Source organism: Watersipora subatra, chromosome 11 (genome assembly GCF_963576615.1).
Source record: "Watersipora subatra chromosome 11, tzWatSuba1.1, whole genome shotgun sequence".
Lineage (NCBI taxonomy): Eukaryota > Metazoa > Bryozoa > Gymnolaemata > Cheilostomatida > Watersiporidae > Watersipora > Watersipora subatra.
Window position 1 is genome coordinate 10,497,138 of NC_088718.1, and position 17,779 is coordinate 10,514,916.

The 17,779-nt window shown below is 33.6% G+C and overlaps 2 protein-coding genes across 2 annotated transcripts in view; one reads left to right on the top strand and one right to left on the bottom strand.

Annotated features, from left to right (window-relative positions):
- LOC137408758 (collagen alpha-1(III) chain-like) overlaps positions 1–17,779 on the top strand; it is a 340,292-nt gene that overhangs the window by 82,683 nt on the left and 239,830 nt on the right. The window lies entirely within an intron of this gene.
- The window catches only part of LOC137407813 (uncharacterized), a 62,182-nt gene that overhangs the window by 16,135 nt on the left and 28,268 nt on the right, over positions 1–17,779 (bottom strand). Inside the window, exons 14-24 of the mRNA XM_068094193.1 lie at positions 16,945–17,178; positions 14,053–14,207; positions 11,441–11,695; positions 10,609–10,706; positions 9,497–9,649; positions 8,533–8,726; positions 7,274–7,355; positions 5,742–5,906; positions 4,516–4,610; positions 1,688–1,862; positions 115–207 (exon numbers count right to left, since the gene is read on the bottom strand). Of these exons, the coding sequence (XP_067950294.1) occupies positions 115–207; positions 1,688–1,862; positions 4,516–4,610; positions 5,742–5,906; positions 7,274–7,355; positions 8,533–8,726; positions 9,497–9,649; positions 10,609–10,706; positions 11,441–11,695; positions 14,053–14,207; positions 16,945–17,178 (1,699 nt within the window). The remainder of the gene's footprint in view (positions 1–114; positions 208–1,687; positions 1,863–4,515; positions 4,611–5,741; positions 5,907–7,273; positions 7,356–8,532; positions 8,727–9,496; positions 9,650–10,608; positions 10,707–11,440; positions 11,696–14,052; positions 14,208–16,944; positions 17,179–17,779) is intronic.

Here is a 17,779-nt window from a genome sequence, read left to right on the forward strand (position 1 = left end):
AACCATGTTTAGAGAAAGCGAATGTGAGAAAGAGCAAATAGAAGTTACAAGATAACACCAGTTGCCAAGAAAGCTAAAAGAAATTCAATGTTTTTACCCTCAAATGATACTCACTAGCATTCCAATCTTCAGTGTCTTCTTTGGCTTTACACTCGTAAACTTTCATCAGTCTGCCCATTTCAGCCTTCTTCAGCTCATCACAGTCAACTAAAACCAATTTATCGACGTTATCACAAATTTAAATTGTGAGGCATGATCTTTTGAATAAGATCGTGCAAATAGAAACAGCAACCAACTTTCATTTTCAACAGGTTTTCCGAAATCATTATTTATTTAAGTAACAAAGTCTATAAATTTATAAGCACAGGTTCTCTGAGAATCCATGCTTCGAACGGATTCGACGTTGCTTCTCCTCCAAATCATAGAAACGGTAAAATCTGAATGCATTCGACACTGTTTCACTTCGCTAAATTTGCGAAGGCATTTGCTTTGCGTGTACTTCGTCATCATATAAACGCTCACTGCTGAAGAATTTGAATCGATAACACTTAGCTAAGCTTGCCCTAGTGGAGATAAAAAATTAGCACACAACCACGCGGATATCTGCTACAAAAACCTTCTACTACTACTCACTACTATTTCTGCTGAACCTTCTGCCTTTATATTTCTTATTAAAAGATGACGAATTAATTACTTTTTAGTGCAACTAGTTGACTACCCATGAATTGAAGAACGACCTTGCCTCGAAAGCGAGTCTACTTTAACGAGTTTAGTTTAGATGGATACACAGTAGAATAATCGTGGAAAGATCTATAACGCAATTCTGAATTGTTGAAAAGGCAGGATGCGAATTCGGCGGCAGTGGGCAACTCCAAATCCATTCAAATTATTGAAACAGTGATTGTGGTAGATGAACGGCATAAAAGGAACAGCTCACTTTCAAATCTCTCACAATTTATATATATATAGTACTTTATTGGCAATAATTTCATTTCACAAATAGAAATTTCACAATTTAGTGTAAGCTGCAGCTAACTAAATTGAATTATAGAACTAATTATAATTGAATTATATAACTAATTGAAATATAACTAAATTTCACAATTTAGTGCAAGCTGCAGCTGTAAGTAGGAGCCGTGGACTCGATTTACATGTATTTAGTGTGATTCAACTGACCATTCTATCTCTAGCAGAATTGTGTAAAAGGGTATTTCAAGGATACATGTAACTGCTTTATGCCTGCTTTTGGGCTAATGTAACTGATGGATATGCCTCACTAGTTCTACCCTTCATGAAGAGATGTTGAAATGCAATTAATTTTAATGGCAGATTGCGCAATGCGCAATACAGTAGACGCTTCTACAACCAAATAATCTGTTCCACGAACATTTACGTTATAAGGATTTTATCATATACAAACTGTGAAATACATGTGCATTGCATAATCCGTTGTAAGATTGTCCCAAACTCACCACTATGGTGAGTATTGTCCCCCCTCACTATTGCTCTTTGAATAGTGAAAACTAAACTTAACTTTTTAATTTAATGACTGTACAATAACTGTGGTATTATTTGTTTGTAAATATTCCAATTTTTGTCATTTATGAGTATCAGAGGAGGACCAGACCAGACATGAGAGCTACCAAGCTATAACTTAAAACCAAGCTTAAATTTGTAATTCACCAACCAGCTATGTCCCTGTTCTGCTTCATTCTGACTGGTCCAAGCAAGTATCCATCCATACTGGCGATGAACCGTTGGTCCTCCTCGCTCAAGACGTCTCCGTTATAAGCATAGAATGGGTAGATGTTGGGAAATATACTCTCTCTCAACCAGGGATAGATCTCTTCTATTCTACCCAGCTGTGACAACAAACATTGTTATAATATACCCTAATGACAACTGTAATTGTTTTGTAATTTTTGAAACATATTGTTTAGCCCGCTATGGATAGTTTACAAGCTGCCAAAACCTTTTTACTAAAACCGTAATGAAAATGTCTTATGCACATTGAAGTTGACAAAGACTCTACGCAGACCTCTTCATATTTCTATCAGAAATACAAATATATTGCAAGAAATAAACTCACCAATAAAAAAATTCAAAAATATTGTTTTTGTTTAGTATTCATGTGTTAACATAGAGCGGTTGACAACTGACAAATGACATCTGACAGTTGAAAGCTGAAAGTTGACATTTGACATTCAGTAGTGACAACTGACAAATGACATCTGACAGTTGAAAGCTGAAAGTTGACATTTGACATTCAGTAGTGACAACTGACAAATGACATCTGACAGTTGGAAGCTGAAAGTTGACATTTAACACTTGAAATTCAGTAGGTGACAACTGACAAATGACATCTGCCAGTTGAAAACTAAAAGTTGACATTTAACAGTTGAAATTCAGTAGGTGACAACTGACAAATGACACCTGACAGTTGAAAACTAAAAGTTGACATTTAACAGTTGACATTCAGTAGGTGACAACTGACAAATGACATCTGACAGTTGATAGTTGACATGAAATTTGAAAGGAAAATTTATAATAAATCGATAGTATAGGTTTATAACTTATTAGAGTAAAGATGTCATATGCCTAAAATACAAAACTGTTTTGAAATGCTTGTTAAAACTTTCATACCACGAACGAGTAATACACAGTGTGTGCTACATGCTGGCCGAACATAATTATATCAGTTTGTTAATAAAAGCATACAACATTCAAGTAATGTTACTAACAAAGCTCAAGCAAGTGCAATTGTTTAATAAAGTGAACATGGGATGTTATCACAAAAAAGAAAGCAAGTTTTTCACACTTATTTGTTTCAAAGTATCAACTTTTCCAAAACAATATATTTTTAATAAGCAATTCAGACTTATTTAGCTTCATTATGATACCTTAAGAATTGCTGAATATATCTTAATTCATGAAAATTTATTTAAATACAACATTCTCAAATGAACTCTACATGCCTACCAGCTCCAAAGCGTACACACAATCTAAAGACGATTATGGGGCAGTAAAAGCAGAAAGCTCTACAAATCATCATAATTCAAAGGACCAAGCAAACAAGAATTTTTTGAAGTTGTGATGCTTCTTGAACCAGAATTTAAAGAGATTGCCTTATAAGCATGTTAAAAGCTATAAACAGAAGATCAAACGCAGTATACAAATATTACCACAACAACAGGAGACTGGCCAGCACCGCTCTTGATTAATCCCAAACTCTAAATTAACCCTTAATACTTGCTAAGACAGAAGTTGTATAGGAAATCGAATTAACTTTCACAGAACTGAAAGCAAACTACTTTCAACTCAAACAGACAAACTTTGAGAAACCTTGCAACTATACTAAATAATATCTTCTGAAAAAAAGGAAAGGGATGACAATATTTGTCCCTAATGGAAATGTTTGAAAACCTAAAACTTTCACCAGCAGTACAGCTGTGAGTCCCAACGGCTAGACTCACCTTTTTCCTACAGCTTACTTGCGCTGGATTGCACTTAAAATTAACAATAGAAACAATTACTAAAAGTAGTTCATATGAAGAAATTACATAAAAAAATTATGCTAAAATGTAAAACCTGAAGGAAAACTTTAAATAAGTAATTTGCTGAGAGTTCATGCAAAATCTCTCCAAATCTTCATGCAAAAAGACTGATTGCAAGAAGGGGCTGCTACATGTGAAATCTTGCCAAAATCAGTCTCGAAATACTTTGGCCGTGGAGATTCATTTAGAATAATAGCCAATATATGACATGCACCAATTTATCATATTTAAAAAATGAACTTTTTGGTTCCCTAAACTTGTATGCTTTTTTATTTTCAAAAGTATTATATTTCTCTCATCAGTCACAGGATTCATCAAAACTATGTTCTAATTTCCCGACAGGGTCATTAAACTCTAAAAATAACTGTATTTTGGTAGCGAACAACCATAAGTTACATCAAAACCCAGCCTATTTTCTCTGTTATTACTGACTTATACTCAATAATAAGCATTAATCTTTTAACAACAGAGAACCCCTTTTATACTTTACAGATGTTCTAATTTTATTTTTTTTCCTTTCATATGTTCCTTTTTTGTGTAAATATCTATAAAACATATCAAATAAGTTTTAATGTAATAAACTTCTTTAGTATTACACAAATATGATATATATATATATATATATGATATATATATATATATATATATACATGCATATCACATATATATGTATATCACATATACATAAGATATATATATATATATATATATATATATATATATATACATGCACATCACATATATATGTATATCACATATACATAAGATATATATTATATAAATACATATCTGATATATATCATATATATATGATCTATATATATTGTATATATACTTATACATATATTATACATTGATATATGGTATGATATTGACACATGATAAGATATACATTGCATATATATGATATACGTAAAACACATATATGATATATAAAATTTTATCAAGAATAATCACTTACTCCTATGTCATTAAGCTCGAAGATGTCCTTTACTGCTTTGTTCTGGTAATAAAAGTTGTTATCCGTATTGTGGCTGACAATAGCGATAAGAAGGGCTAAAACAGATACAAACAAATAAACATCATGAAAACATCGTTCGACAAAGTTTAATATAACTGCTTACTTAAATTACAAGTTTTTACAAGATGATCTGAGTATTTTAAAATTAAGGTTAAACTTCGGTGAGCTAATCTAAAGATCTAAATGTCTTGGTAATATGTGAACAAGTATAAAGTGTAGGCAATCATCACTTTCTAAGTCTCATTTAAAAAGTTAACGGTTAAGTTAAGAAGCTGTTAAGTGCAACAGTTGTTTTAGCTGCTGTCTTCAGTTGATATTTACTCACATGATGATTTTCTAGGATAGAAAAGAAAGGTAACAAACAGGCGAGGTCGGGAAACATGGCCTTAAAACATTTATGACACCCAACTTCTGTAGTAAAAGCAAAGTTATTAAATTTATTAGCTTTCATGCTATCTTAATATAAAACCTTTAATGACCATACATATATACATACATACGTACATACATACATCTATACATATATACATACATATATACATACATACGTACATACATACATCTATACATATATACATACATACATCTATACAAATATATGTTTATATATATTACATACAAAGATATATATATATATATAGCCATATATATGTTTATATATATTACATACAAAGATATATATATATATATATATATCACATTTATATATCACATATATATATATACATATATATATATATATATATGGTATATATGGTATATATATCACATTTATATATCACATATATATATCACATCTATATCCCATAGAAATGTGATATATAATATATACGTTGATTTTTATTTTCTTTCATCTCAGCACAACTATGTGCATTTGTATTTACAATTATAATGAAGTCTCCAATAAAGCAAGGGAAGATGACTTCTGCTTGGATAGCGCTGTCTCATGGTTTTGGTACATAAACTATTTTTTGTGTTAATTACTTTGGATTACAGCAAGAACCGGGTTTAAGATTCGCAAAAAGAAGCTGCTTGCTGTCAATTTCAGTTCTGAAGCATGTGTTAGCCTTTTGTGCTAAATTTGGCGAGTGCCATTCTGCAGCAGGTGTCCAAACAAAGCTATCACTTGATAATAACATACAGTTGGTTTAAAAAAAAGAACTCACCTAGATACAACAGGTGCGCCAATGTTCCTTTCAACTTGCCAAATAGCTTTTGGTACAGCCTAGCCTCACTTAATGTGCTGGTGAGGTCGGGTACCTCAATATTCTGAGGCCTGACAGGTGGCTCCCTTGACTCCACAGGCTTCACCTGACCGTGCAGATCTGAGACTACAAGTGGACAGATGCTGGTGCTTACAGGGGATAAAGTCAACCTGAATCAACAGGTGAATTGCCCCTATCTATCTCACTTGATGAACTGCCGGGATATAATCTATACCTAAGGCTAGTATTCGGTTTTTGCATATCCTTTGTTAATTGTTTTGCATCCAAAGAAGAAATTGGGTGTAAAGAGAACCAACAGTTTCTTTAGAGATTGTTTTAAACTCAAAATTTAAACCGTTGAAGATAAACTTCAGTGAAAGATGCAAAATGGTTGTAAAAGTAAAAAACGGGTCAATAAGAAACTAAAACAACAATAATAACAATAGCATTGTAAGGAAATCGTCAACAAAAATGAATAAAAGAACATAAACACTGGTTTTTTACAGAAACTTCACACAGGATAAAACGTAATAAAAAACTTGTTCAGTAGTCAAATGGCAATAGATAACATTCTTTATTTGCTAGTAAGGGGAGCTAGGTATTTTTGGTTGAGATACCTGGGTTCGTTCCATTTTAGTAGGAAATGTCAAGATGCAGATGAGTGGTTTACTTATTGTGCAGCAACAACTTAATATTTTGAAGGCGCTGTTATCGAATTATCTCATGTTAGTTGGTTGAGCAAATGAAAATGAACTTTCAAATTTTAGTAGATTTATTCAGAAAGTATTTTTCTATCCTTTGCAATTGTTTTTGATGTTTGAGATAATTTGACTGCCAGGATGCTTATAGATTAAAATCGATATACCTGATCGCGGTTATAATGCTCAGATCAAACGAAATGTGATGATGTCTATAAAGGCAAAAAGACAGCCAAATAGAGCCGTTTAACACAGCAACTTGAACATAACAGCCCATATCAGCGATAGCAGCTAGTGAAGTCATTTCCCCACATAGTTTTCTTCTGAGCGTTTTAACTGCAACCAAGTTTTGTCAATTTTAATCTTGAAACATCCTGGCAGTCAGATCACCTCAAACGTTCAAAACAATCGCAAATGATAAAAAATATTGATACTTTCTGAATGAATCTACCAAAATTAATGCAAGTTCTTCTTCAATAGAAAAGCCAATTTTCAGTAAAATGTTCAAAAAGGCATATAAACATCTTGATATAGCTTTGAGAAGATTTGTGCAGCTAAAAAAATACATACCTTTTTGTGAACATTGCAGTCGCTTAAACAAAAAAAACCAAAATAGTAATTTCAATATATCTTTTTGAGTTACTCAAACTAATATTTCACTTGTTCTGATAATGACTTTTAAAATAAATTCAGTGAGGCTTTTGATTGCTTTTATTATAATTTAGTTTTTGTATAGAATGTATTTAAACCATTTATGTGAAAACTGTCTGCCCAGTAGGAACATATGTAGCTCACCAGTGTTGATTAGAGAAGTGTCTTCAAACTCAGGTGCTGACTCTTGTAGCAAGAAGGCAGCAATCACTGCTATGATTATCACCTAAAATATTAACAATAATTATCATCTTCATTAATTGTACATTCTTTTCGCCTGCATTCATAGTGCATAGAACCAAATACGCAAAGTATTCTGTATAATGATAGCATATTACTCTGTAATACAATATACAACAATATTCTGTAATATAGTACAATACAACGCATTAAAGTATATAAATATTACTTCTTTGCAGACTTTTATTAATTATTCAGTCAAAATATGATCAGCTTTATATAATCACAATAGAACGCACATAATTATATCACCAAGAATTTAATATCTATCTCAGCAATTAACATGTTTCAATTGATCTAGATTAAGCTGTTAGGTGATCTTTCCTATATTTAACACCATATTCTTCTGAATCCGCACTAAAACACTAGGAAAATAAATGCATCCCATAGGAATTGAACTTGGACCCTCAAATTCTGTAGCAGTGCACACTACCAACTGCACCACTGGACCACCTTGTAGCTTCTGAGAATAATTGTGCACATAATGACTACCAAGCCCTATACATTTTATCTTACTCTCTGTCAGGAACTTTATGCAAAACTATGTTTTGGAGATGAGCTATAATCGCCTCGTAATTGGCTAAGTGAGAGAGTCGATTAACCTGATTGGCTAATGATATGCCTTCATAAGACATATTTACCTTGATTGGTTGCATGATAAGAATAGACTGGAATAGACTGAGAACCAGAGATGCGAGCCACTCGAGAGACAGTTCTTTTCCCCACTGGATGCTGTATAGATACGGCCACCAGACGCCATTCGCCACGCAAACACCACAGAGAATGTATCCGAAGATCACACCCCACCATGGAAAGGAGAATGGCTGATTGTTCTTCTTTTCCAACGCTTTAAGCTCTGTGTGTACAGAATATAAATATAATAATATAAACCAACATAAAGTCGATACTGACTAGCAAAGGTACCGTCTCATTCTAAAGACATACATTTTTCACTTACCTTTTATGATTAGCGTGTAAAAAATGAGCCATGGGTCAAAAGCGTTGATTGAAACCGGCAAACCACCAGAACGTTATCGCTAGTGAAAAAAGCCTGCAGTAACTTACGGCTTCCAGCTTATTCCCTTACCAGCTTCCATCTCATCTGTGACCACGTACTTCTCCTCAACTTTAGGGTTCTTCTTCGATTTCATGTACCTCGGCACCCTCTGTTTGCGAGGAGGAGGAGGTGGAGATGAAGTGCTGAGATCGGCTGAACTCGTTTGCAGAAGCTTCAAATTGCCGATAGAAGTCGACCCTGTAGACTTTTCCTGACCCAGAATTACCTCTTCTTGAGTAGAAGTTTTGGCAGCTTTGACTTTTAGTGGAAATGCATCTTCTTCATCAAGTTTGAGCTTGTCTGTAAGATTGTTATATAAACCTTAAACAATGTGAAATGACAAATACCTATTCCTGTATCAAGAATAATAAAATAGTCTTCCGTGAAGCTGATTATCAAATATGAATTTAGCAAGAACTGTAGTGACCCAATCACATTTCATGATACCTTGATAGTATTTGAAAACTTCAGCCTCAGAACCTACCCTGAAAATAGATTGCATGTGGTTCTTTTAATAATCACTACCAACAATTTTGTTCAATTTCTATAGATTTCTTATTTCAAACCCTTTTTTTTAATCACTTTTCGTCATCAAATAAATTTTTTCGTATTATTATCACATCAACATTTTATCAAACGTGTTTATACTGATATAAAATTATTTTTTTAGTTTAAACATGACTCTATGACTAAACTTTTAGCCATCAGCCATAGAAACCCTGTCTAAGGCAGCAAGACTAATTTATGTCACTAACAAAATGAAGAAAGAGAAAAACAACGAAGCGTACAATTTGATACGCCAAACAAGGTAAGAGTATTTTAATATGTTGTAAAATACATTTGTTAAATTTAATTTTTATTTACAAATTAAAAAATTCAAATCGTTGCACTGGCATCAGACACGCTTTAAAAAGGCATGTTAGTCACCTGTACTCATGTTCTACTGCTAGTAATTGCCTACCTTCAACCAATGAACTTTTACTCAGCATTATCACGTTTAAAAATTTGTGTTAGTCATCCGTGTCCATGCTCTACAGCCTGTAGTGATTGTCTGTCCTCAACAAACGTACCTTTCTCCTCAGTATCATGACCTTTGAGAGGAAGGGCTTGTTTAGACTCTCGCTCATGCTCCACCTTCCTTCGCTTACCAGGAGGGATAAATGGGCGACTTCTTCGAAAGAATAGCATTATTAGCAAGTTTGGAGGGATGACGATCATGCTACCTGCATGAAAAACCATTAAAACATCGTTTTATTAAATTACAGGCATGTAAAATATGTTGTTGTAAATCATTACCTGCTAAAATAAGCTGATACATTCATAGTATTGTGTGAACAACACAGTATGTAATCATGAACCTTATGACATGCGATCAACTTGTTCAGTGTAGAAAGTCATCGCAATGTATGATTTAATAACATAACAAGAATATTATAAGCCAATATACAATGATATAAGACATATATACTGGAAGAACATAGCAAACATATTATTAAATTGTGTTACTAGTCAAATACCAGCGTTGCACGGGTAATAGAGCAATTGCTTGATGAATTTGAGTAACTTTCCTGGAAAGCTAGATCTTTACTAAAATATTTAGTAAAACAATTACTGCATATCTGGCCAGCTTGACAATTGTTACACATAATGGTCAACAGTGCTAGTTATTAACCTCAAGCTAGCGCTTTGAGCGTCAGTATCTTAACCAATGTAATGACTATTTGCCCAATGATTCTATTGTATTCCGTGTAGCTTAATGATTAAGGTCGCCGCCAAGGATCTGGAGGTCGTGAGATCAAATCAAGCGCCGTGTGGATTTTTCACTGCTAAGATTTTAATTGCTAAAACTGGACACAGAGTTTAACACAAAAACAAACACTGAGGCTTATATAATATTATCTAATCTATATAATATATATATTATATAGATTATATCGCGCATGCACAATAGCGGTATGAGGTTGGGATAAAAGATTGCTATCAGCGGGATTTGAACTCACAAAGTTGAAATTGGTAGACTGACACTCCAACACTTGCGCTAATTGCGCAGATAGTTATTGTATGTGCTTCATCAGCACACTTGACAATCTACTATGATGCAGTAGACTGCTAGGGTACTAGTATACCATAAAATGTGGCAATGTACCTGAATACGGGAAATGATGAAGTAAATTATACTAACCCATAATGGCTATGGAGAAGGTTTTAAACGATAGCTGTATTGGCCCTATTGAGATAGTTGAGCTCGTGTCTGGATTCTCCACTGGTTCAGTAGGAAACCTAGATATATAAAGCAGACAACCGACATAAAATCTTTGTTTCAGTATCACCTTTCTTCAGCTTGCACCAATTCTAGGTACAGCTCCTACGCAGAATCTTTGAATAAATCTGAAAAATTGCTTGTGAGAGATCAGCTGAAAATAGGCACTCAAAACCATATGTAGTTGTAAATCGACTTGTTTACTGTTTCTACTAGTTGCTAAGAGACTTGTTTCCTGTTTCTACTAGTTGCTAAAATACTTGTTTACTGTTTTTACTAGTTGCTAAAAGACCTGTTTACTGTTTCTATTAGTTGCTAAGAGACTTGTTTACTGTTTTTACTAGTTGCTAAGAGACTTGTTTCCTGTTTTTATTAGTTGCTAAGAGACTTGTTTCCTGTTTCTACTAGTTGCTAAGAGACTTGTTTCCAGTTTCTACTAGTTGCCAAGAGACTTGTTTCCTGTTTTTATTAGTTGCTAAAAGACTTGTTTACTGTTTCTACTAGTTGCTAAGAGACTTGTTTACTATTTCTACTAGTTGCTAAGAGACTTATTTCCTGTTTCTACCAGTTGCTAAGAGATTTGTTTATTGTTTCTACTAGTTGCTAAGAGTGCTGTTCGCTGTTTTCATGTAATAAATTTCATAGCCTTAAATAAATCTAGCTAAAATGCAATCATGAGGCACAAAGTCACTACAAACCTTCAGCTTTACCAAAACATCTTTCAGTTGGCCAATTTTACAGTAAAAGTACTCACCACATAGCATTGACAACCATGGTCAAGAACATAGTCGACACGCACATTGACCATCGCTGGACTCGAGAAAAGTTGCTCTTATTTGGTCGCTTTACTACCGACAACCAGAGGTGATCATCAAATATTTTGTTCTTTGTGTTGGACTTGACGAGCCCTACAAAGTCTTTGCCTTCCTCCATGTCCTTTGTGAATATTTCATGACCATAACAGAGCGTCTGCACTGGAGATATCCAGTCGTTGCAAAGGAATGTATACCTAAAACAAGTTTAGGAAGATCTAAAGCAAAATAGATAACATTTGTTGATGAAAGAATTCTGCCACTGAAAAAATGTTTTGCGCTACAAACAGATGTAGCTCGCACAATGCATCAGTTTTATCGCTGTATAAGCTATGTAGCCGTAGTCATACGCTCTGCATTTGTTTTGCACGCTAAGATGATAAATGCTATCAATAATATCTGTAAATGTATTTTGTCAAATGCCGAAATGTCGAGGTAAAATGTATCATCAATGTCACTTCACATAAGCTGTAGGTATACATCTCTCAGCTTTGAATGGGCAAATCTCTGCATCATTGTGGGTGGTCTATCATTCTTGACAGCCAAACAGTAGGTTTGTGTTATTTTTTTAACTGTAAGTAACAGAGCACAGACTTTCCAGTGGAAAGTGTGTGCTGTGTTACTTACTATGTGTTACTTACTATGCGTAACTTACTATGCGTTACTTACTATGCGTTACTTACTATGCGTTACTTACTATGCGTTACTTACTATGCGTAACTTACTATGCGTAACTTACTATGCGTAACTTACTATGCGTTACTTACTATGCGTTACTTACTATGCGTTACTTACTATGCGTTACTTACTATGCGTTACTTACTATGCGTTACTTACTATGCGTTACTTACTATGCGTTACTTACTATGCGTTACTTACTATGCGTTACTTACTATGCGTTACTTACTATGCGTTACTTACTATGCGTTACTTACTATGCGTTACTTACTATGCGTTACTTACTATGCGTTACTTACTATGCGTTACTTACTTACTATGTGTGTGTGTGGAAAGTATTTAAAGATGAACTTGCACTCGACGAAACTTTATTGCGTTTAAAACGCTCAGATTCGAGCAAAAGCATGAATATGACATCTATAGTTGCAAGGATAACGGCAGAATGGAGACACGTAACGCTGCAACTTGAATGAAATAGCCGATATTAATAATGAGGGAAACAGGAAGATGCGAGACTAGCGACATCATTTTTGGCAAATTTTTTTCTGGGCGTTTTAACTGCAACCAAGTTTTGTAGATTTTAATCTTGAAACATCCTGGTTGTCAGACCACCTCAAACATCAAATACAATCACAAATGATAAAATATGCAGATACTTTCTGATAAAATCTACTAAAACTTTGTGGATGTTTATCTTTACCTCCTTTAGTAAAGACGTAAGTTAGACCAGAAAATCCCTAAAGTTTTGTTAATAGTATATTAAAAAATTGTATTTTTATAAAAAATACCATTTTAGCAATGCAATAACGTAAACATAAAATTATATCATGCATAATTCTACTATGAATTCACAGTTGTAAATTGTGACATAAATTGGCTATTTCTGCTTTATTCTGATATTTTACTGTAAAGTCCAATCGTCTGCTCTTGTTTTATATGATATGACCTTTGTATGACCTTTTATACATGTATCGTTTACGAATTACCATCTATTGAGGTTTTGCCACAACTAAAAGCCACAAATCAATCTCGAAGCCAACAGAAAATAAAAAAGAGAGGATTGGATGCGAGTTCGCTATTAATTTGCTCTAACAAATTGTTGAAGGACCTCAAACAATCTAAAGTGAAATCTCATTTTGCTTAATGTAATACCGTGGTGCGCGAAATCATCTGGATCCGTTTGTTGGAAAACTAAAATTCTCACTTAAAACATTGTTACTCATTTTGAATTTAGTCAAAAAGCCATAAATTATATATTAAATTAATCCTTAATTATTATAATATTAATTATACATACATGTCTTATATTATTCCTCATTTTATCCATATTTCAACCATGTAAACTAAACAGCTGTAAAATTATGCTTTTAATTGAATATGTAGGCTAAATTCTGAACATTTCATTTTTTAATGGTTGAAGATAACAATCTGCATAAATATGATTGCACCAAATACATTTTTACTTGCTTATTTTAAATCATATACTGTATATGACTTAAAATAAACAGATAAAAATGTATTTTATCATGATCATATCTTTACAAATGGCTATAAGTGTAGTAAATGAGAATTTTAATTTTCCAACAAAGAGGTTCAGTTTATTTCGCACGATTAATATGCTGTATTGTTAACATTTATAAATTGCATGAGGCCTTACAAACACAAAAGGCAGTTACTGTTTACCGTTAAAGATCAATCAAATTTTACCACATGATCGATCAAAGCAAAATGTAGACAACTCCTTGTTATGAAAATATGTAACCAGCTGTAGCAGTAGACCTATGATCCACCAGGATCCTAATACGATCCACTGTAGGAGCGACCACAAAGAACCAGGCCCTAGTAGGACAACATTTGAACTGAAGACAATCCTTACGTGAGCCGGCGCTCTGGGTCAGCCACCGTTATCCAGTCAACATACAGACTGTCTCTCTCATCTCGTGCTCTCGTCCAGACATGAATGTGGGTAATTCCTCCGATATCTTCTTTGCAAGAGACTGTCAAGTTTGTTGGTCGACCAGCCACAAAATTCTGAAAGCAAATTTACAAAAGCTGATGAAACCAGATTTTATCTTAAAAGTCAGCGTGGGGAGTATTCAAAAAGCCTCCATAGCGTTCCTCTATGTTCAAGGTTTCAAATAACATGAATTGTAATCAACTCCCGTTTGATTAGTTTTTTGAAACAAACAATCCTAACTATTCTTCACTCACCCTTTATAAAACTAATAAACTCTCTTAAGCAAACACGTTCAAACGGTGTCTTAGTAGCTCTACGAACCAAATTTTTAGTAAGGCTCTTTTAGGTTGGCTATTACCACCGTCACCACCTGAATCTTGATGAAAAGCAATGATCCCCAGAATAACTAGAAAGTTACAACTGCGTACGACTGACAGTTACAGCAACTAGTGGAACATCTCGCTATCGTCGCGGCTATCACCGCAGCTATCGCTGCGGCTATCACCACAGCTATCACCACCTAAAACTCTTCCCCACGCTGCTACAAAAACCAAAGCATAATTTTTGCTGTTCACGTTTGCTGTTTTAATCAAAGCAAATATTCTATTTTAATTGACATCATTACTAGCCTGTTATCAGCTTGAGTCAGCGCTGAGATATAATAATTTGCTAATCAAATCATATAAAATTATGTTGTTATAAGTACATGTATATGTTTGGTTGACAAGTCATCATCCTCAAACTCTAACTGGTAGCAAGTTTATAGTGATATGATGACAATTAAAATAAAATATTTGCTTTCATTAAAGCAGAAAGTGAGCAAAAAAATTATGTAAAAAATGTGATATTTCATTAAACCCATTCTGACCAGTAGTTTTAAATTAAATAAGTTTACATCCCGTGTAGGCTTAGCCACTGCAAACAGCCTGTCAGCCTGTAATCTTGTGCAAAAAAATTAAAAATATTGAATTTTTAGTACAACACCTTCGTATTTTTTTAAAAAGAAAATAATGCGCGTGTTAACCACTACCTTGCGTTTGCCATCTTCAAGCGTTTTTGGAGTTGTTTTTCCTTTCTCTCCATAAAGGCAACAGAATACCTCGGTGTCAAACTCCTTGCTGCTCCTTGCCCCGATAGCAATAGATATCTGATAGATGTATTTGTCCTCAGGTCTGTTGTGTAGGATTGGCAGAAACTCCCACTGAAAAATCAATGGGTTTACTTCGACTTACCAAGATAATGCACCTGCCTGACATAAAAACTAAGGCCAATCAGATATGAGCAATATACAACATGGGAGATTATAACTAAGAAAATTAGTTTAAGAATTACATTAATTTAAGAATTAGGTTAATTTAGTGAATTAAATTCTGAATGGTTAACAAATTAAATTAATTCATTAAATTTAAAAATTGAAATTAATTTAATTCATTAAACTGATTTAATGAATCAAATTAATTTAATGAATTAAATTAATTTAATTCATCAAGTTAATTTAATTCATTAAACTGAATTGAGAATTATTAATGAACTAAGTCATTAAAATGATTTACAAATGAAATTGAATTAATGAATTAAATCAAATTAAGTATGATTAATTAATTAATTTAAGAGTTAATAAAATTTAATTAATCATAAATTAAATATGTTCCCTACACTGGAACCATCACAAGTGTCAATATAATTGTGATTTTGGATTCTCTCGGTTATGGCTGTGCTACGGGGTTTACATAAAGTATTCGAGTTTTAATAGCGTGCCCCCCAAATTGTACAATAATTACAGTAGTGCTTACTTTTACAGTGGTACATAAGGTAAAACGGTAACCAAATTCCGTTAAAACTCCTGCTTGTCAATAAGTTAATTAAGACAAATAATTGAGTAACAACAATCTAAAAAAAGGAATAATGAAAGCAACACTATATAAATGCACTGTCGGTGACCAAATGAATGACTGACATAAAAACCAATCCACTTTTTCAGAGTCATAGTAGCCTTAGGTCCAGGAGTAGACACTGCCCCTACAATACTGAGACAGAAAATTTCAAAGTCGCATGTTAAGTAAATAATACTAGAGTTAGTAGAAGCGTTTTCAAGATGCGCCCCAAATGTTTTCAACAAAGACTCATGAGTTGCTTCAGTTGGCCAACAGTTCTAGATGACCATTTTCTTTTACTCCACTGATTTTAAATTTTAACTTCATTTACTGGAGAATCTTTTTAAGCAAGTGAAAAGCCTTTTTGACTTCATGCACAGTCTCATTAAAACTTAAATCAAATTTTTTAAATGAAAATAGCATCATAGAAATCTCATAGATATCTCGACAACACCTTAATAGTGAGAACAAGCGTGAACAACTCCTCATTTTATTGCTCATTTCACTGACGCGAGTGATACCATGTCTGCCAGCTAGAACAACCTTAAAAGGAGAAAAGCTTAAAGTCTAGCAGCTAAAAAAATTAATCTTTTTGTAAAATTTATTGGGTTTTGTTTGAGGACTATGATATGCGAAATTTAAATTTTAATAGAAAAAACAGGCAAAACCATTCAAAATGATTAAATTCATCTGCAAAGTTTCAATAAAACTAATGGTGAACACCAAGATTGCACATAAAAAAACCTTTCTAAAGTTGGCGACAAGAACCCAACATAATAGCGTAGATTTAAATGTACTCCAATGATTATGGCTATTGATCAGATTGACCTTTTTAATTTAAAAATCAATTTCAAATTTAAATTTCCAGATGTGACTACGAAGATGCTGCTAAATGATGACTCTGTGATCTATGAAGCAATATGATAACCTGACATACCTGTTTGTAATCTCTGATGTCGAGACGTCTGATGGGAATGAGAAGGATGAGATAGAGTCCGGCCAGCAGACACACAAGTATCAGAACGTATGGGTTTTCTCTTGTTTTCGCACCAATGTCATCAAAAACTGTGTTGAAATCTATTGTGTTAGGCGGTGTCACTATATCTGATGTCATTGATCCCATAAAGTTGGATTTGAACACGACCTCTTCACCTGATGAGTTAGGGTCAATCTGCAATAAATCAATAACTCATCCAATGTCGGGAGTTATCTTCTCTTCTTATATGCTATAGTCTATTTGTAACAAATATGTAGAAATGTAAACCTGAATTTATTAACTGTCATGTGGATGCGACAGCAGACTTTACAGTTCGCTGCTCTTTCGATCACAATTTTCTTAAGGTTGAAAAATCTATGTACAGCATTTTCCTTACCTGCTGCAATTTTTAGCTATTCTTCATGATAAAAACATAACTTTTCGACCCTTTTCAACGTTTTCCAACCTTTTCACTAGTGACATTCTATCAAAGGTGACGTTCAATTGAAGGGTGGCACTGTATTTTTCAAACCTTCCTTATCATGGCGTTCCATTAGAAGTGGTGTTCTATGAGAGGTGGCGTTCAAATAGAGGTTTCAATGTTTTGTGTGCTGTGTGGAAATTTGAACACAAACCTTTTTCATTTTTAAACCTTTTGCATCGTGAGTTATGTTAATTGTAGACACAGGAAGATAAGTCTAAAAGCATAGTAAAAGTTATTAGTCACAAACGTTGAACCTACAATCTGAAATTAAAACTTGAAATACACCCCTGCATCTCCTAGCTAGCTACCTGC